The sequence below is a fragment of the Ursus americanus genome, chromosome 12 (genome assembly GCF_024610735.1).
Source record: "Ursus americanus isolate L20-20 chromosome 12, mUrsAme1.1.p, whole genome shotgun sequence".
In the NCBI taxonomy this organism is placed as follows: Eukaryota; Metazoa; Chordata; class Mammalia; order Carnivora; family Ursidae; genus Ursus; species Ursus americanus.
The window spans coordinates 43,311,110-43,332,869 of record NC_142138.1 but is presented as its reverse complement, the minus strand read 5'-3'; the positions used below and the strand labels follow the sequence as shown (position 1 = coordinate 43,332,869).

The 21,760-nt window shown below is 43.6% G+C and overlaps 1 protein-coding gene across 2 annotated transcripts in view; it reads left to right on the top strand.

Moving 5' to 3' along the window:
* Positions 1–21,760, top strand: part of TGFBR3 (transforming growth factor beta receptor 3) — a 191,393-nt gene that overhangs the window by 160,273 nt on the left and 9,360 nt on the right. The window contains exons 13-16 of one of the 2 annotated variants that reach the window (XM_087866102.1): positions 3,575–3,874; positions 6,607–6,727; positions 16,612–16,653; positions 19,340–19,444. In XM_087866102.1, the coding sequence (XP_087722228.1) occupies positions 3,575–3,874; positions 6,607–6,727; positions 16,612–16,653; positions 19,340–19,444 (568 nt within the window). Of the gene's footprint in view, positions 1–3,574; positions 3,875–6,606; positions 6,728–16,611; positions 16,654–19,336; positions 19,445–21,760 lie in introns of both variants that reach the window. The other variant, XM_045801799.2, reaches the window with a different exon arrangement.

The window sequence follows — 21,760 nt, the reverse complement described above, 5'->3', positions numbered from 1 at the left end:
GAGTGAGAAGCTTACGGGGTCGAAATGGGATACTTACATATGTTGAAAGTGACTTCAGAGCACATATTTCTGTTTCAGAAAGATAAATAACTCTCACATTTGTTCAAATTCTGGGATAGAGCCCACTGGCTCTAGACATTTTCCTGGATCTCTCCTCTTTTTTGATTCCCTGTTTCGAGAGGTCTTCTCTTTCTTTGGGGGTATACCTTCTTTCTCCACTGGGGAAAATATACTGCTTTCTACATGCTGTTGCTAATTATAGATCTCTTCTTATCCAAGATAATTATTTCCTTCTTGCATTTCTGGCTGCACAATCCATATGGTGTGCATTTGGGCAGTGACGCTCTATCGTGCCCTGAATTTTCGGGGCCCTGCTTAACTGCAGTTTGTTCTTTTCCAAATGTGTACCTGGCTCTGCTAATTTATGGCTTTGCTGCCTAATGCTCATCACTGACCAGTCTTCCTCCTGTATCCTACCCTGGGTGTTTTGTTTTTTCTTTCCTGTCCACCCAGTGCAGCCCTACTTGAAAATTTTTTCCCCTTATTTTCACATTTGTATCTTTTCACTTATCATCTGTATTTTTCATAGATGAATTTAGTCAAAGACATTGTCAAATGATGAAAAAGAAATGGACTGAATCTTTTTGCTACCATTTTAAATATCAAGTGTATTGAGAATTTGAGGAGGGTGATGTATGTTTTAAACAGCTATATTTTAAAGTTGCTTAAAACCACCTAAAATAGAGAATCTGTAAATATTTTGCAAAATAAGGTAGCAGCCACACTTAGTCTTTGTTTCTATTTTGAGTCCAACGCTGGTAAGAAAATTTTTTTATTTAAAAAAATAAAATAAAACTCACTGAATCATTGGCTTGGTCTGAAGAACTATTTCCAGGTTTCTTCTCCCTGCCATCTTTATCACACCCCCAGAATCCTGTTCCTTCTAGACCATATCCTTTCCTTCAATTCAAGACGTTATTGGTTTTGCCACCTGGTCTTTGGTCATCTCTGGGTGATAGTTGGTCACATAATGACAGCTCTTCTCTTAGTTCATTTGTCTTGGGGCATTTAAAAGACCTGTTTGTAACCCCCCAAATTTAAATCTAGAATAGGACTACTAATTACAGCTGTACAGCTGGGAACAGTGTTGTTTGCATGTAATTGTGACTTTACAGATCCTCACAATAACAGTTTCTAGTAGGTATTGGTGCCCTTCTTTTGTATGGGAGGAAACTGAGGCTCAGAGTTCACAGGGCACGAGCCACGTGATTTCCTGGAGCTTGTCTGCCTCTGAGACCTGTAGTCCTTCTACAACTCATTTCCAGGCTATTTTATTTTTTTACAAGATTTATTTATTTATCTGCGTGGGGGAGGAGCAGAGAAAGAGGGAGGAGAATCCAAGCAGGCTCCACGCTCAGTGTAGAATCCGATGCAGGGTTCGATCTCACAACCCTGAGATCACGACCTGAACGAGAACCAAGAGTCAGCCACCTAACCGACTGTGCCCACCGCACCCCCCAGGCCATTTTAGAGTAAAAGACTTGCTGATAATGTCTTTCCCTCTAAAACAACTTTTTGGGATACCTTAGTGTTTCTACCATTACATACTTTCTTGGAGAGTTGAGAAAAGATTTGCATTTCTCCTTCTGTCTACATTTTTGGATTATGGGTTCTGAGTTCATGTTAAAGGGCACTTTTTAGTAACAGGATATATGTAAATTGCCATCTTCCCCAGATAAAATATCTTATTTTTCAGAAATATTGGCAAAATAATGATGTGTGACTATTTACAGACTCCCAAACACTACTTCCTAGAAAGATTTCTCACCAGGTGTTCTCCCAAGGCCACATCGTGGGTTTGGTTGAATCAACCCTGTCGCTACAGTGAAATAGTAAAGACAAAATGGGCTTGAGGTCAGAAGACCTGGGTTCAAGGCTTGGTTTTAACCAGTGCTTCCGGGGTAGGGTTTTGAACGTTTCGTCTATCCTGTATGTTCATTTTTTCCTCCATTTGTCAAACGGAGATGAAACTATTTATCTCACAAGATTGTTCAGAGGGATTGAGCTTTAAGGCACCACAAAGTGACATGATGACAATCATCTTCGCTGCTGAATGTCTTATAGTTAACCACGGAGGGACCTTTCAAAATAGTGCTATGTCCTCAGAGCCCCATGCAATGTCAGGGGTTTCCCCTGGGTTCTCAGAATGGAAAGTGTGTTTATATCTCCACGCCTTTTGAAAGGATTCTGGGGCTATTGGCTTATGGTTAAGGACTAACTTTATTTCTAAAGTGTTTAAGTTTATTTTGATCCTAAGTTTAGTCAAGGAATGAGGCATGAGGGGAAAGGCAGTTCACGCAGCGATCCATGTGTCACCAAATGGAGAATCCACTCTGGTCTGGGGATTTTAGCTGAGTTCAGGATAGTTGAGGTTTGAATTCTGTTTATACTTGGCCAAACACCACTTCCTGTTTCTAAAGAAAAGAACCTTAACAAGGTTTGGACATAGCCCATACAAATGTTTTGTAAGAGGGAAGTATAATGAGTTGGAAACATTTCCAGATTAGATTTCCCTTAAAATACCCTTGGGCTTAAAGAGCGAAGGGAGAGTACTTGGCAAGGCCTGATTTGGACCTGTGAGCAGCTAGGACACTTTGCCAGGCTTGTGATCGCCACCAGATTGCACGGTCCCTGACACCAAACCCCGTAGGCCAGCTCTGCCGCTCGCTATGAAGCAGGACTTGAGATGAATCTGTGGCTTTTACTGCAGTGTTTGAGGCTCATTCTGACTTGCTGCAGTTTACAAGGTCAGGCCTCTCTGCGTAGGTTAAATAGATTCTGCCTCTGTACTTTATTTGTTAAGCAGTTTTGAAAAATAGCTCGCTTTACAGGTGGTACACTATTGAGACATGAGACAGTATTATGATGGTAGGGGCTTTGCCTGTTGATGTTTTGTTTATTTTGGAAAGTCCACTTTAGATGCATGCTATGCTTTTAATTTTTTTATTTATTTTTTTTATTTTAATGTTTTTTTATTATATCATATTAGTCACCATACAGTACATCCCTGGTTTCTGATGTAAAGTTCCATGATTCATTAATTGCGTATAACACCCAGTGCACCATGCAGTACGTGCCCTCCTTACTACCCATCACCAACCTTTCCCATTCCCCGACCCCCCTCCCCTCTGAAGCCCTCAGTTTGTTTCTCAGAGTCCATAGTCTCTCATGCTTCATTCCCCCTCCTGATTACCCCCCCTTTCTTTATCCCTTTATTTTTATCTCCCAGAGGACTTAATGGGAGGTTGAAGAGACTTACTCATCTTGTATTGGAATCTTCCAGAGTGGCATTTGAACTAAATAATTCACTGTCATCATCCATACCCAGTTTAGATGGAAAACATCTTTTTTCAATGAGTATATATCACTTTTGTAATTAGAAGACTATACAAGTATGTTATGAAAATAAAGCAATGTCCCTCATCAGAAGCAACATGTTAATATGTTACCCTTGTGCCTAAAGTAAAAGTGAGATGCCAACTTAGTTCTGATCGATCTTTCTGTTCTCTTCTAGGTGTCTGTTACTAAGGCTGACCAAGAATTGGGATTTGCCATCCAAACGTGCTTTATCTCTCCATATTCAAACCCTGATAGGATGTCTGATTACACCATCATTGAAAACATTTGTCCTAAAGACGAATCTGTGAAATTTTACAGTCCCAAGAGGGTGCACTTTCCTATCCCACAAGCTGAGATGGACAAGAAGCGATTCAGCTTTGTGTTTAAGTCCATTTTCAACACCTCACTGCTCTTTCTACAATGTGAGCTCACATTGTGCACCAAGAAGGAAAAAGACCCCCCAGAGTTACCTAAGGTTAGCAGGACTTCATCCATCTCTGTGTTATTTCGACATTTTTAGGTGAGGCAATGACCTACCGGAGAATTTTAATCACGAGTTATTGCAGGTTGAGGTTTTTGGTTTGGGAACTGCCCAGTTGAAGTAATAAAGTCCGTGTTAGCGGGAACCGTGAGTTGTATGGAGTTTTAGAGAATAAATCCTGACAGTATGACTTTTTTTTTCCGTGCATGCTACTTAGTGTAGTATCTTACAAATGATAAATCAAGACTGTTTTCCATTGAGGGAGAGGTCTGGCTTTATCTTTGCAATTCAGATAGTGTGCGGTGCCAAAAGGACAGAGAGCCGAAAGGACAAGTTCAGTGTGAGGATTAATTTTTCCAGGTCCCGCTGAGACTTGTATTGCAATTGTTTTTTGACCTTCTCTGTGTGAATTATAAGGTTGACTTGTCTCAGGAGGACTTCTAAGGGAAACTAACACATATTTTAATTTTTCTCAGCTTCGTATTGGTTTTTCATGTTTGCCTCATATCCCTCCCCATATTGAACCCAGTACATTCTGTTGCCACAACAGAAATCAGAACACTTTGACCTTGTTGCAATGGCTGGGGGGGGGGGGGATATGCAAGGTTAATGACAATACCTCATTAGTTTGGCCTTGTGCAAGAAAGGCCTTCTGCCATAGTTTTGTTCTGCGATCTGCGATGATTATTTATAATTCCGTACGTGCATTTCTTATGTAATTATCTCACAGTGTCAGCTGACTTACAACACTTTTGTAGTCACCTGTCAGTGTCTGAAACTAATGATTGAGCAGTATCATTAAATGTATGTGTGGAATTCTCTCTTAATATAGGTCGTAAGACAGAGGTGCAGTGGGAGGAGGAAAAATTACGTTATTGGATAGAGTCCCGCCGGTCTGAATGCTTTACGCTGTCATATGCCCCTGAGCATCTGTCTCTCTGACAACACCAAAGACAATTTTATACGACATAAGAAAATGTAGCAAATCTGATCATAATCATTTGAGAGCATGAATGTATAAGATGATTCAGACTATGTTCTTTAGGTTGCTTTTGGAAGCATTGTAATGCCTTAGTCTTGTAGGCCTTCCCGTGGCCATTAGTGGCCTGTGGTAGCGAGTCATGGGGAAACGTAATGCTTGGCTGTGAGACACAGCTGCTCCCTGCAGCCAGAGGATGACTTTCAGGAGCTAGGGATCTGGGGGGGGGAGGCCTGGCAGTTACTAGGGGTCTTTACTGATGGCTTGGTTGCTACCTCTCTCTGAGCCTGTCCCGGCACCATCCGTAGCATGTTAGTGTGTGAAAATTAATCCTAATATTCTAGGATTAGAATCCTAATATTCTATGGATCTCCATAACATTCTAGGAGAGCGCTAAGTCCCAGTGGATGACATGGGATATGACCCTAAATAAGAGCAGCAAAGGAGACCGTAGATTTGACAACAGTCCATTTATAGAGCAGTGGCTTCAGAGGAGCTGTTACCACTGTCTTCGTGTTTACTGCTTGTAGTTAATAATTCCACAGTTCGGGTGACTTCTCAGACGATAGACAGAGCCAAAGAATCTTTCTAGGAGGAGTGCTCAAAGACCATTGAGTCCAGCCCTGCCCTTAGCTGATGAAACTAAGGCAGAAGTTGAGTCTCCTGTCCAGGGTCGAGCCGTGAGTTGGATGTTCAGTCGTTGACCCTTACTTAACTGAAGAACTAATAGGACAGTAAGAAGACTTTTCCTAAAATGCGAATCTTTTCAATAATGAGGCCTTTCCACAGACAATCTGTTGTTTCCCTAAGAGGCTTGTTGTAAAGACCTTTCTCTGGGTTTTGAGGGAGAGGATGGAGTTGTCTTCTTACAATGTGTTGCTCAGAGCAGCAATGACAAGTCAAAAGACTTTGCTCTTTTGTGATTGGAAATCTGTTAGCTTTGGGGCATGGCTTGCTGTAGACTTTTTAGAGGATCAATGTATTTCCTAACAAAAGCAAGTAGATGTCATGTACATTAGAGTTTCACCTATTGATGAGCGTAGACAAGGAACTAAAGTTACTTTAAAGAAAAAGGTACTGGAGTGTGATCACACTTTCTAAAAACAGGTATACTGGGCTTGGGCATGCTAATTCTAAGTTTGGGGCCTGAAAATAACTGGAAGCAGCCAATCTCACGGTCCCCACACCTGGGTACAACCCCCCAGGGCTCCAGGTTGGAACGCTGTCGCAGACGACCCTGGAAAGCTTCATTTTGAATGAGCCTATAACAGGATTTAAAAAATCAAACAAACTGGACAACATGATTATCTTTTTGGACAACAAATGTAAAATCTGTCACTTTCATAATGCAGCACATGAAGTTTCCCACAATCACAAATCACAAACAGGAACCATTTATGGGAAGCCAGCTTGGTGAAGGGCCAACACTCATTGTATAGTTTCTTTACTTTTCAGACTAAATAACACTAAAACCTGTAGTTGTTTTGTGGGAAGATGGGGAAGAAAGGCAGTGTTTATAAGCCATCCAGTGATATTTGCATCTTCAAGCTCAGCTGAGACGATCCTGGGTCTGCCACTCTATCTCCCAGATTATTTATGGTTCTTTGGAAAACACCCAGATCTCCTGTTTTTCAGTGGTAAACAGCTGTGAGCTGTCTGATAAGGGGCGCAGGACCACTGTGGAGGCCGAGCTGGGGCAGGCTCTTCAGAGTGACCCCTGACCCTGCTTTGCTCTGCCTCTCCGCAGTGTGTGCCTCCAGATGAAGCCTGCGCCTCCCTGGACGCGTCGATGATCTGGGCCATGATGCAGAATAAGAAGACGTTCACCAAGCCCCTCGCTGTGGTCCACCAGCAAGCAGAAGCTAAAGGTGCGTTTTGGGAGGCTCAGTCAGAGAACAGGCCTGAGGGCTGCTCATCTTAAGAAGCTCCAGTATTGAAACAGTTAAAAAGAAGCAACAGCTCTAATACTGTAAATCAAAGTACAGTTGTATTCAAAAGAGACATTAAGGGTGGGGGCACTTGGGGGCTCAGTCGGTTAAGCATCTGACTTCAGCTCAGGTTGTGATCTCAGGGTTGTGGGATTGAGCCCCGCATTGGGCTCCTCACTCAGCGGGGAGTCTGCTTCTCCCTTTCCTTCTGCCCCTCCCCCTGCTCATGCTCTCTCTCTCGTGTAAATAAATAAAATACCAAAAAAAAAAAAAAATACATTAAGGGCCCATTAGTAACTTCAGAAAAGGATTTTTGCCAAAGGAGCCTTTTATTTAGTTGGGTCTGCTCTGCCTTATGGCTGAGTTATTAGTGATAGGTTTGCCAGTGATTTCCTCTTTCAATATTAGATCAGAGTCAAAGTTGTCCCTATCCCAATGTCACTCTCCCCTGCCATTCAAATATGTTCCTCAAGGATGCAGGAAAGGCTCCAAGCTCCTCGTCACGTGCCAGGATTGAACAGCCCACAGCCCATCTTTCAGGATCGACTAGCAGCGTTTGTGCTGAGTACAAGCAGTCCCAGGACTGTATCCAGATTGTAAATGCCTTTGGGTGGGGGGAGGGTGTTGTATATGTGAATACCATCCATCTTAGGTCAGAGCAGAAGGAAGGTTGAGAACCACCGTCCAAATGCATTTTTATAATTCAGGTTTCCGAATTGTAGACAGTCACATTTGTTGCTTGAAGCCAACGGTGCCTCTTCCTACACACAGAGGAGCATTCGGCAGTCTGCACTTCTCGTAGGAGGAAAGGATGCGTCCTTGGACGTGTGTCCTCAGGTGGTCAGGCAAGGCAAAGCCAGACCTGGTGTAGGCCAAGTCAGCCAAACCAGTAGAGAAGCAGAGTCAGGCTCCATGGGGGTATCAGGAATGGATGTGAGGCCCTGTGGACTGTGGAGAGTATTTGATGGGGACGGGCATTGTGGCTGAAGGGCACGGACGGGCAGCTGGCAACAGCTGAGAGGCTGGAGCCAAATGCACATTTGGCCTGTCTGGACAGCTACGTTTGTCACTGTCTAGAAACAACCTATGGGGGTGCCTGGGTGGCACAGCGGTTGGGCGTCTGCCTTCGGCTCAGGGCATGATCCCGGCGTTCTGGGATCGAGCCCCGCATCAGGCTCCTCCGCTATGAGCCTGCTTCTTCCTCTCCCACTCCCCCTGCTTGTGTTCCCTCTCTCGCTGGCTGTCTCTATCTCTGTCGAATAAATAAAATCTTTAAAAAAAAAAAAAAAAAAAGAAACAACCTATGAGTATCTAGAACTGTTGTCTAAGGGTGCCAAACTAAGAGAAGTCTGGAAGAGTAAAAGTGGATTCCTAGCCTCTGGGGTTAGATATTTGAGGCCTAGGTGTCCAGGCCTCCTTCCATCACCTCGTGGGGCAGAGCAGGAGCACGGCGCTGGAGCCTGGATAAGAGCCAGCAAGCATCCCGTCTCCAGTTGATGCGCATTCGCTGGGAGACCTGCTGACTGGAGCTGATACCAGATCTAGGTTTGGGGACAGCCCTGGGATGGCATTTCTGATCTAAGCATTGTTGGATTTGGCAAGGCGAGGCAGCAGGGGCTAATAGCATAAGCACGCAGTACCTAATAGAATAGAGGCACGTGGATGCTGTCTACTCCACACGTGGAGTGACCTTTGTGAAAAATAGCAGTGCTGTTCTTACTGACATATCTGGTGGTGGCATCTGCCCTTTTCCCAGGGGCATGCTCACTTTGGAAAGGCAAGAGAGTGTAATGGGGAGGGTGCTGCCTTAGAGTCAGGAGCCCGGGGCACAACTCTTAACTTTCCCTGCTAACTGGCTATGGGGACTTTGGAGATCTCTCCTTATGTCCTTGACTTTCGTTTTCTTTATCCGGAAAAGGAAGGGTTTAGACCAGATGGCTTCTAGAGACCCTTTCCGCTGTACACTCAGCTATACTCTTTGAAGAAGCAGAATAGTTTTTAATTCATTCCCCAGCCATCCCAAAGGTGGTGTGAAATGTACGTACTAGACGTTCGTTAGTTCCTCAGCAGTTCTTTTTGTTGTTGCTCTTTTACTTTGACTGATTGGTTTTCAACCATTTGAAACAGCGTACCAGCCACAGTCTTTCTTTAAATGGATTGCCCAGGTGCACCTGGGTGGCTCAATTGGTTAAATACCTGACTCTTGGTCTCAGCTCTGGTCTTGATCTCAGCTGAGGTCTTGATTTCAGGGTCATGAGTTCAAGCCCTGCACTGGGCTCCATGGAGCCTACTTTAAAAAAAAAAAATTGTTTTTTAAATTTATTGCCCAAAGAGTTCCCTGTTTATTGGGTCCAGGGGAAGGAAATAAGTAAATTAATTGGGTTGCAAAGTATATCACAATCAGGCAACAGCTGGCTGCATTTTGTACTGCGAAAGTGGTTTAACAATAACAACCACTACCTCGTTCTCCATCTGTTACTCTTACCTGTTAGCAGAGACATAGTTCTGTGGGTAATTGATGGCAGCAGCTTGCTTTTTTTCTATGCCTAACAATAATTGGGCATTAATATTGCAGTAGTATAACTTCTAGTAATTCATTCGTGCTTCTTTTAAGTTTGGTGGTATTTCTAATTCCTCTTGTAAATTAGGTAATTCTTTTATTTAAACTTAGTGTAATTATCCTGAAAGTTCAGTGTTGTGTTTTTTTCTTTTTCATAAAAGTTCGGGAGGAAAGTTTTACCAAGTATCAAAGCAGTTTCACAAGATCTGCTAATGGAGAGTAGCTTTTGGTGGAGAAGCGTGTGGCAAAGAGAGTTCATTGCTTAGGTTTGTTGAACAAGTGCAGGTTAGACTGTAGGCCAGCTTCCCAGGGGCTGTGTGCAAATGTGCTAACTGCACCGAACGCGGTTGGTTTTCTGGCAGTTTTCAGCTCTGTGAGTGACTCCTCCCACCTTTTAGGTTTATTTTCTTTTGACTTTGAAATCATTTCTGCATGATGCAGCCATTGGGGTCTGTGCTTTCCTTCTGCCTCTCGGTGAATTGGAATAATCAGTTAAGTGGGAATATGACCATTTGCCTAATAGCATTAGTTCATTCAACAGTACCTGGGTCATGAACATTCTTCCTGCCAGCTTTGTGTGTTACCTGTTGTAAGCCACAGATACTACAGTACCTCCAGAAGTATCTCTTAAGAGCTGGAGTGAATTTTGGGGGTAAAAATTGCCCAAGCAGTGGGATGTTTCACTGTCCTCTTAACCACACCAGGTACTCTTGGAAGGCTGTGCCAAAGTTCCAGGTCTCCATGGTCATTTGGTTCATCTTTTTTTTTTTTTAACACTTGGGGGTTTTTGGGGGCAACAACAGGTAAAGTCTCTGGTTATCGGCTTCAGCAGCCAAGCAGAGAGCTGCTCTCTAGCTCCCAGTGCCGATGGCATGGACACATTTCAGGTAGTGTTTCTTCCTTCTGTGGACAGAGAGAATAGGCTGCCAAGACTAAATAATTCTGGGTCCGTTCTCTGGGCCACCATTTTTAATGGAGCTTGCCTGAGCTGCCGCAGCATATAGCCACCATCTCAGTCCCTTGGGAACCAGCATTGGGTTAACATTCTTTTGCTGTTGAAACTTTCAACAGTAAATGGTGGTGCTTGTGGTGATGAGAGTCACAGAGATGACAACAGTGATTATCTAACATTTATTGGTACCAAGGCTCTGTGCTGAATGCTTTGTGTGGATACTTGTATTTAATCCTCATAGCCCTTCTGTGAGGCAAGTGTGGAACAAGATTAAGTAACCTGACCGAGGTCATACCACATATAAATAAACAGTGGGGGGCACCTGGGTGGCACCGCGGTTAAGCATCTGCCTTCGGCTCAGGGCGTGATCCCGGTGTTATGGGATCGAGCCCCACATCAGGCTCTTCTGCTGTGAGCCTGCTTCTTCCTCTCCCACTCCCCCTGCTTGTGTTCCCTCTCTTGCTGGCTGTCTCTATCTCTGTCAAATAAATAAAATCTTTAAATAAATAAATAAATAAACAAACAAACAAACAAACAAACGGTGGATCTGGGATTCAAATCCAGGCACTTGGATTCCAGAGTTTGTGCCTTTCTAAACCCTTTGCCTTATGCTAGGTGGAGGTTGATTCTAGTTTTCAATAAACTACAAGAAACATAGGCATCTATCTCTTCACACCCTCTTCCCACCTCCTTCTCCTGTTCATGCCATACAGATCACATTGGCATTTAAGTTCACACCCAAATACTCTAATTGATTGTGAACCTGAAAAGAAGATGAAGAATTTTAGGAAAAATTCTGTTCTCCAGAGAGCAAGATGTTGGCAAACATGTAAGCTGTTTAAGAGAGTATTAAAATTTAGAAGTTCTGTGACTTTCAATTGTAAGTCACAAAAAAGCCCAGAAAACATGCATACTTGATGCATATTGTGGTTTATGGCAAAACAATTAAAATAGTTGAGGTAGTGCCATCCTCCCATATTTTCTGAAATATTTTGAAGTATAGGCATGTTAGTGCTGTTTGCTTTGGATGCTGTGACCCTTTTTGTGGCATTTGAGAACACTAGGGCTTACACAATAAAAATGGCTATACCACGTCAGTGATAATTTTTTGAAAACGGTGAAAGGGAAGAGTAATCATTTTCCTGAAATTTAGGGCACGTATAAAAAAATGAGTGAGAAAGAACAATAAACATCATCCCCAAATATGCCATGATTTATGTACAATATGTAGTTAAATGTTCAAAATATTGAATTTCCACTACATAACTTTTTAAAAATAAGTGTGCTCGGGACAGCACCTGGCATATCATGGGCACTCAGTAAATATTAATTTCCTTTCCTTCCTCTTAATCTCTCAGCCAAACTAGGTTTTTTGGGGGAGTAGGGGTGGAAGGGGAATGAAAGGGAAAGTTGTGAACGTCAATTGGAAGTTAATCCAAGAGAGGCGTTACTTTTTGGAGCACATTTGATTTTTCCAGAACGAAAATACTCTAATGTACCCAGCCAGGTTTTGTCCTCAGACTGAGGTAGAGATGAGGAGAAGCTGGATAGAAAGATGGTAGAAATGCTTAATGGACAGACTAAGTCATTCAGTCTTTATCCAAGGGAGAGGGATATAAGGAGTTGTTACTTTGGAATGTAAATATATTGTATTTATCAAATATATACAAAAATAGAATAGTAGAATGAACTCCCATGAATCCTCCTTCTGGTTTCAGCAACTACCAATTTATGGCCACACTTGTTTTATCACTTTCGGTCCCTGGATTATGTTGAAGGAAATTCAGACATTTCATCTCATCCATAAATACTCCAGTATGCCCCTCTCAAAGTTAAGAACCACCGAAAGATTGGGGCACCTGGCTGGCTCAGTTGGTGGAGCATGCAACTCTTGATCTCAAGGTTGTGGGTTCGAGCCCCACGTTGGGTATGGAGATTACTTAGAAAAAATAAAATCTTAAAAAAAAAAAAAAAGGCTCTTGGGTAAGGAATCAATGATCCGATCATTTAGGAAGACTACCCTGAAAGCAGCATGAAGGTTGGTTTTGGGGAGATGTATGCAGTAATAAGTAATAATACATAACAATTACGGTTATTCCGAAAAATGTTTATTGGTACCTACTATATGCTAGGCATACAGTAAACACATTACCCTGTCCATGAGGCCTTTACAGTATCTTGCAGAGGTTCACAGCCCTGACTATTGATGCTTTTGAGCGGGATGACTCTTTGTTATAGAGGGCTGTCCTGTGCATTGTAGGATTCTGAATAGCATCCTTGGCCTCTACCCACTAGATGCCTATAGCACACCCCTGCACTACCCATTGTGATAACCTCAAATGTCTCCAGATATCTCCAAATGTCCTGGTCAGGTGCAGGGGGCCAAAAATCACCCCAAGTAAGAACCACCCATCAAGTGGAAGGGTGCAGATAAGGGACCAGGCAATTGCAGTGTATGCCATAAATATTGAAAGAACCCAGAGAAGGGGCTTGTTTACAGTGAAGTTAGTAAAAACTAGGTGTTAATAGAGATCTGCACGGAGGTCTCCTGAATCTCCAGCCTTCACCTCCCTCTCTCTCCCTCTTTGCCAAAACACCAGTAGATGTGGGTACCAAGGAGACACCTTGTTTCCCTGTGGGCCTGCACTCGATCCTACCATGTTTGGGAGAACTGAATTGAAAGCTGAAAGCTAAAAGCTGCGGTCAGTTACTCATGCATAACCCCAGAAATATCCCGTTTATGAAAACCATGCCTAACCATCTGAGGAGGAAAATTTGGTTCTACAGGCAGACCGAAATTTGCTCAAGAGTATATGAAGAGATTTAATTCAGAATGTTGATTATAGTTTGTTCTTTCTGCAAATAAATTTCTATTGTTAACATTCTCTTTGCAGCAATAGCAGGGGTTCCTTTCTTACAATTTTACCCTTAAACCAAAAGTAAATATTGCTGTGTTCCCCTGTTTTCCTTTCAGCATGCCAGCTCGATTATAGGGTTCCGGTGGAGATCAGACTCCTTTAGTCGTACACAGGGGTTATTGGGGATTTTTGGGAACAAAAAAGAGGCTAAAATCCTATAACCTCAGTGCTGCAGCTTGTACTTGTTATTGTTTATGGAGGAACTTCCCCCGGGGGAAATAAGCAACAACTGTTTCTAGTTAGCTCTGAGAGAAGGCCCCTATTTGGGGTGGGGGGAGCAGGATTAGATCATAGCATAAGTCCATTAAGAATTTTAAAACAATGCCATCCATCACACGGGCCTTGCTCTGAAACCCACATTCTCACACGTGAGGTCTCCTTAGGGGAGAGTCATTATTTAAAACCACTTAGGGATTCTGAGTGACAAAGTTCAGCCATGGGCGGTTGATTGGATGGAACTCTTCCCAGAAGTGTGTGTATTTCTCACATGATGAACACTATAGAGACCTTTAAATGCCTTTGGACTTAGTTCAGTGAATCCAACCACTGCCTCTTGGAAGTAGAATTTTGTGGTTAGATACCCCTACTTCATAGGGTTCTTGGGAGTTTAAAACGAGAAAATCTAAGCGAAGGCTTTTTGTCAGTTGTAAAACACAACACACGTGTATAAATGGAAGGCATCACCATCATTATTTTACCTCTGCCAATAGGCCGATGGGACCAAACTCCTAGGAGACAGTCTCTTGTGTTCATTTTGTAGTTGGTGAGTGTTCTGCATACTGAAATCGATTTTCTTAAAAAAAAAAAAAAAAATTTTTTTCTTAAAAACTTTCACAGTTATTTTCATTTTAGTAACTTTATTTAAGTAGAACCTGAACATAGCCTCGTCCCAGTGCCACACATCGCCCAACTCCGGGGGGCGCCATTCCACGGTGGTGGCTTTGCTTCATCCCGTGGCATTCTTGCCCCTGGAGCGGGACCAGCATACCCCATGCTGCAGGAATGTAGGCAGCCCAGCTGAGGTGGTTAATCCTGAGAACTTAGGATCCCACGTACCTTCTTTATTTTTATAAACATGACCTCAGCCGCTGCTGGTTTGGTCAGTTTTTCACAATTTCTTTTGCTCCACTGTGGATTCCAACACAAGGTAAGTGTTCCGTCTTTACTGAATGAAAATGGAAGTGAAGAGAGACGTGCTGAGCGCTCACCACTTGCCACTCTAAAGGGCAAGGGTGAAGTCTGTCCCAGGACTCAGCACACTTTTCTGTGAAGGGCCAGCTGGTGGGTATTTTGGGTCTGTTCCCGCGCAGTCCGTGCCCGGACGGCTCCATGCTCTCCTCCGCGGCATTGCAGGCATGGCCAGTATACAGATGATGAGTGTGGTTGTGTTCAAAGAAAACTTTACGGTATTTATGGAATAGGTTTGACTTTCACATACTTTTCATATGTCATAAAATATTCTTCAGGGTTTTTTTTTTCAGTCACTTAGAAATACAGAATGTACTTTAGTTCACAGGCCGTATGAAAATAAGTGTCGGGCCATGATACACCACCCCCTGGTCTGTGCTGTTCTCACTGTGAGTCACAAGTGGCTTCTTAATCAGTGCTCCCCTGCTGAGGACAGAGCGACACTCCCCAGTCATGTAGCCTACCACGCAGAATCGAATTTGGGTTCAGCCCCTGCCCTGATGCTTTCCAGCTGTGACCTTGGGCAAGTCACATGATAGCAGAGTCTCAGGATGCTCATTTGTAAAATAGTGATAAGAATTCTTTTCCTGCCTCCCTCACAGGGCTGGTGTGAACCCGAAGTGAGATTTGAACACAAAAGCATTATAGACATGTCAAAGTATGCACACGTTTTTGTTAGCCTTATTCCCAGCTCCCTCCGTTGTCTCCATTGTCAAGAAGTACATCAACATTCTAATAATCATCCTTCACCGAACATTTCTGGCACGACTGTTCCGTGCTAGGCTGAGCCCTGGGATGTCCAGATGAGTAAGAACGCGACCCTGCCCTCAGGGCAGAAAAGAATCTAGAGCATTACGACATGATGGAGCATATGTACGACAGCCGAGGGGTGGAATAAGCCACGTGGGTAGAGACCAGCCCTGTTGGGGTGGAGGTTGGGGCTGTGGGAGAGTCCGAGAAGCCTCCCAGTGAAAATACCGACAAAGCAGGTCTGGGGGAGGAGGGTGTTTCAGGGGATGGCTTGCAAAGTGTGGTGACCTAGAGCAGCGTGGAGCACTTGGGGAGCTTAAATAACTAGGAGGAGCCCAGCATGGCTGAAAGGTACTTAGGAAAAGAGGCTACCAGCAGGTCGGTCGTGGAGGAAGGCAGAACTTTTGTGTGCCAGGCTGGAGTTGGATTTTTTTCCTATGAGTACAGGAAGTCATGGAGCAATTTAATCAGGACAATAACATAATCAACTCTGGGCTCTGGAAAATTCACTCGGGGGGAAAGTATGGAGGAGGAAATATTTGGGGCAGGAGCAGGGGCAGTGGGTGGAAACAAGGAGACCAGATAGGAAAGCCCTGTAATAATGCAGATGTGTGATGAAAAGATGCTGAGGGGCACCTGGGTGGCTCAGTTGCATCCAGCTCTTGGTTTTGGCTCAGGTCACGATCGCGCTGTCAAGCTCCGCTCAGCACAGAGTCTGCTTGTCCCTCTCCCTCCCCCTCTGCCCCTCCCCCTGTGCATGCTCTCACACTCTCTCATGCTCTCTCTCAAATAAATAAATAAATAAATATTTATTTAAAAAAGGAGCTGAACTATAGGATAATAGCATTAAGAATAAGGACACTTTTACAAAACTATGTACATCTTTTTTCAAAGATTTTATTTATTTGAGCAAGTGAGAGAGAAGAGGCAGAGGGAGAGAGAATCCAAGCAGACTCCGTTGAGCTGAGCATGGAGCCTGACGCGGGGCTTGATCTCACGACTCTGAGATGACCTGAGCCAAAACCAAGAGTCGGATGCTTAATCCACCGAGCCCCCCAGGCGCCCCACAAAACTGTGCACATTAAAATAATTTTTTGAAAATGGAAAAACATCATGAATACACTGGAGAAATACAGTATTTAAAGGTATTGAATCCTCTTGTCAGTAAGTACAAAGGTGAACACACACACATACATGCTGTCAGACTGAAATTCCTTAAGTTCGCCTTCAAGTTCTCTTCAAACTGGAGAGCCTGTACGGTTTGTTAACTAACTGCAATGCTTGACATTTCTGAGTAGCCCACGTTACAGTTTTGACATCTAAAGAGGATAACTGACAAAGCTTTCACAGAGAATTAACAAATAGGAAAGTGTCAATCTCAGCAGAGATTGTGATGAACTTTTGCTTAAAACTTGGTTTCTCCGTGGAATGCATCATGGTTTTTTTTTCTTTTCAGAAATAGGTCCAAGCATTAAGGAACCGAGTCCAATTTCTCCACGTAAGTCTCAATGCATCTATTTCGAAAGGAAGCCTCCTGGGCTTTTTGTAAGAATGAGTTGGTTATGGAGCATTTGGCAAACTTTGAGTTTTGATAAGAAGACCTCTGCTCTCATTCCCTGTCTTCCCCTTTTTTTCGTAATCTCATACTTTTTCCTTTCCTCTGTCCTTCCTTCATCCTCTTTCTTTTTTTTCCCATCTGCCACTTTTCAGTATGAATTTGTTGACCCACTGGCATATGTGGCCTTAATGGGAAGGTAGTAGCTTACTTAGCTTTAGAGAGAGTGCATTATTTGCATCCTGATACCAGTTGTGACCTAACAGCATTAACTTACAGCTATGGGAGTGGTTTGCTTTCTGTGTCATCCACAGTAGTTACCTGCTCGGGGAAATAGTGCTAAGGGAACGAGTTGCTGTGTCTTCGAGACAATCTCTAGTCCCAGGGGGGTGTGTAAGGAAAGGGGAGGAGGGGGAACTTGTAAGAAAAAAGAAAGAAAAGAGACCAAGTACTACAAAACGATGCATTGGGATTTGTCTGGACCAATTCTGTCACTCTATACGGAAGAAAAAAAATTTTTTTTAAAGATTTTATTTATTTATTTGAGAGAAAGAGAGAGAGCCCAAACTGGAGGGGGGGGGAGAGTGTGGAGCAGAGGGAGAGGAAGAAGCAGACTCCCCACTGAGCAGGGAGACCAATGTGGGGCTCGATCCCAGGACCCTGTGATCATGACCTGAGCCAAAGGCAGACACTCAACCAACTGAGCCACCTACGTGCCCCTTATACGGAAGGAAATTCTGAGCAAAAAATACTTAGGTGACTTGTCTGTCGTTATAATTGGCGTTCAGGCAGGACTAGAACCTGGGCTTTCTGGCTTTGCAGCCAGAGCTCTTCTAGATGATGTTGCCTTGTGGGGAGAATCTGTGCTTTTTTTCTTCCCTAAGATTCTCAGGATTAGTCTCCATGGCTGACCTCATCACATACACATAACAGTCTGAAGAGTTCCTTTATGCAAAGCGCTAAACTGTTTTAATTAAGTGTCTGTCTTCAACAGTATCATGGAAGAGTATCATGAACCCACCAAGAGACACATGTGGACCTATTTCTGTCATACTGACCCAGCCTGATTTTCATAAATGACATCTCCATTTTTAGAATTTCAGAGGAGTTTTACTAAAAATTTTCAGTCGTGCCCCATTTAGCATCTGTAAGCATAAAAAGGCAAATCATCTTTTAGTACCTACAGACTAAATTAAATGGAGTTGATGGTTTGGTTCGTCTTCACCCCAGAGTTCTTCCCAGTTCATACTCCCCCCTCGGGATCTCCAGACCCTTTACAAACTCTTCCTGTTCACCTGCCTTCAGCTGGTGAAGCAGTGCTATCCCCATTTCCAGAAGTTAACACACCAAAAGGCGTGTGGCTAGAAAAGTAGCCACCAGCACTTGGAAATTCCAAAATTCCAGAATCTTCAGCAGCATGGCATACTTTTCCCGTTACAGGTTCTGGGGCTGCTCGGAGGTGGGGGGAGGTCACACTTGTCTGTACAGCTAGCTCTTTTACACTGAAGTAGGATGAAAGGCAAAGAGATTTGATTACATAGAGATCAGCCAGAGTTGCTTCTGATTTGAGAAGAACACAGAAATGGTATTGAAATAGGGGGGAGGGGCGCCTGGGTGGCACAGCGGTTAAGCGTCTGCCTTCGGCTCAGGGCGTGATCCCGGCGTTATGGGATCGAGCCCCCACATCAGGCTCCTCCGCTGTGAGCCTGCTTCTTCCTCTCCCACTCCCCCTGCTTGTGTTCCCTCTCTCGCTGGCTGTCTCTATCTCTGTCAAATAAATAAATAAATAAATCTTAAAAAAAAAAAAAAGAAAGAAAGAAATAGGGGGGAGATCTGCACCTTAAATTCCTATTTAAAAAATAGACACCTTAGAAATTTTATTCTCCTGAAAATCCCCTGTCTCGGAAGCTGATTTTAACTTCTTATAAGTGATTCACAGAAGGTAATTCTCTTAAATGAAAGGGAATGTTCTATTTCTGTGGCCTGGAATTAATTTCAAATATAAACATCTTTGCCAAATGGAGGAACAATTGGTTCTATTTATATGTTTTGCTGACCATAAAACTGACATCACTCCACATTGAGAAGTATTTCCGTCCCCCTCCCAGAAAGATCACGGTTGGAAAAGTGTAAAAAAGTAGGTGGTTTTAAATGACACAATACAGAATTGTTAAGATGGAGGGTCTGATCTGAGGGGACCAGCAAAATGTTAGAATCTATAGGGACAGTTGATCCTTACCTGATGTTTCCTCCTTATCACCCCCTCTCTTCCTGTTATCTCTCATACTTGTAAATGTCCACGAAAATGTGTGTGCAGAGTATTTGAGGTGTGTTTTCTTGTCTCGTTGTTGAAAGTGTTTGATGAATAAGACCCAGGTGAGCTCACTTCATTTTCCAAAGCACCTGCAAACTGAGGGTATCTTGGAAATCTGATCATTTCATTATTCTTTTGAGAAAAAAAAAGTGTGCAAGTGTCAGATACATTGCATTTGGCCGGGATTCTCATTCCGTCCTCATTTTCTTAGTCCGTGCCCAGCCTTCCTGACAGTGCTTGTGAAACAAATACAAAATTGCAGCATCCGCGGCAGACTCACTGAAAGTATGTATTGGCTTCCCTTCCTTACAGCAGTTTTCCACGGCCTGGACACCCTCACCGTGATGGGCATCGCATTTGCGGCGTTTGTGATCGGAGCGCTCCTGACGGGGGCCTTGTGGTACATCTATTCTCACACAGGTGAGTGTGACCGTCGAGTATTAGCTGGTGTGTGGCCTGTGTGTGCGCCACACAGCAGACACTTCCGTGTTTCATTGCACGGATGAGTGGATGGAATAACGACGAACAAGAGAGAAAGGTCATTCCCACAGTTTGCACATGGACGTAATTGGCATCAGTTGGGTTTTGCAAAAATATAATTTGCTTTAAGCACCGTTAGAAAAGGAATGTTTAAACTATGCTGATTGCAGTTGAGATGTTGGTGAAGGTTAGCTACTAATAAAGCTATTTTGTGGTTGGGGTTTAATTAAAGAAAATTGATGTAGACAAACTGGAAATATAAACTCCTCAAAGCTCAAGACTTCAGTACAGACGTATGAACGGGCAGGAAGTGAAAAAGGAAGCTAAGATTTGATTACCATATTTGCCGGGAGGCGGGGCACTGTCCACCAGTCTCCAGTCTCAATGGCTTCAACCAGAATTTCTTGACCCTTTTAAAACCCATGCCATATCCTCTTTGATAAGCATAAAATTCTCATGTCTTTCATCTATAAAGTTAAATTTTTAAAGTATATTTTCATGAACTGCAAACAAAAATGGCAAAACAAAGCACTTTGTTTTCGAGCTGTGTTCCTCTTCCCCCAAAATTCTGCTGTGCTCCACCCCCCTTCTCTTGCCCTTTCCTCTCAGTCCCAAGGCTGAAACATTCTGGCCTGAACAGAGAACGTGTTGTGACCCCCGTACAGAAGGCAGGCCTGGCAAGGGGAGTCCAGTGCAGAGGGGGAGAAACAAACGGACTGCCCTTATGTTGCTTCTTTCTTAGTTTCCTTGCAGATAGATACAGCAGAGAAAGACACTCATTTTGGCATGTGTCTAGTGAGCCAGTTGGGCTCCTCTGTCCTTGGATTCTTGCAATTCACACTGTGAACCCAGGGAAAAAGTTGTGCTTGATTGATCAGTCAGAGGCCATGGCAGGTTCAGCCTTTCTGTTCAGAATTTCATTAATTTTCCACTGAACCAATGAACGCCCTCATCTTTGGCCTTCCCTTGGGCCATTCAGCCAGACAAGCTAAAAAAGAAGACTGCTTTAAAGGGAGGAGAAGCACGGAAGGGCATTTTGAGAAGTCCTATCTTAATCCTTACCAGAATTCTCACTTCAAATACCGCATCCTCCAGCTGAAACGTTTTAGATGATGGCAGGAGAACAAATGCTTTTGTGCTTGGGGAAGTCACACAATCCAAAGCAAAGTTGAGGAGAGTGTAATAGTGGGGCTTGTTCCTAGTCAGTGATGTTTGAGGGACGTGTATTTCATGTGAGAGAGAAAACAAGACTCTTAACCTTAAATGTAATGATTCTGAGGACATACAGACCTCTGTGAACCGGATTAGGAATATTCTTCCTTGTGAACGGCTCATACAAGCACCAGAAGGGACAGCTTTTAGCAGAGTAGCATTTTAGAATAAGTAATTGGTCACGGGAATGCGGACACATCCGGATCTCCGACGAGCCATTTCTCGCAGTCTTTCCCAATCTCCTGCGTGGCTAGGAGGTTCTAGGGCTGTTGGCAGCTTCTGCCGTATGTTGGGAATGCACTTGGAACCACGCCAAAAAGGCTCTGTTGCCCTGAGGATTTTATATGGGCTTAACATGTGCCTGCTGAGCCCTGACTAGCCTTGGCCATCGAGCTACACCCTCAAACCCTGAGAGTTCATCTCAGGCCAGGTGGGGCCAGGAAGCCAGGTCCAGGAGCAGTAGGGCTGCCGCATGGCGCTCGTTCTTGGCACACACCCCACTGAACTCGCTCTGATAATCCCAGACTCTTGTGCACAGCCAAGCTCACGAACCTGATAAAACGCAAAGCGTGGTTTTATGGCCTTTTTTGCTCTGTGCATTAAATTCCGGAGTTTACTGTTCCTGCTCCCTTCCCCCACAAACCAGAGATTGAAGGGAAGGAGTTTTTACATTTTGTTAATATAGAAATAGGCTTGGAAGTAGATTAAAGGAAAACAAAACCCAAAACCCTTCCTGTTATGGTTTCTAGCAATATTAATTACGCTGATTTGGAAGTTAAAAGGTTTACAGACCCTGTCACTTGGGCTCTAACCCTGCTAGCATCACATGTGATAAAGCTTCAGAATGACTTTTTACTAACAGCCTAGCCTCTGGTTCATTTTAAAGCCGTCTCCTAAGGGAAGCCAACGTCACGTAAGTGTGAAAAAGGCTCACCTGAGAACCCGGTGGTACTATCCTGTCCCGAACTCCTTCGGTTTCATACCTGGATCACTAAGTAGCAAGTTTAGATGAAGAGAGGTCATAGTGCAGTAGCCAGTCGAGAG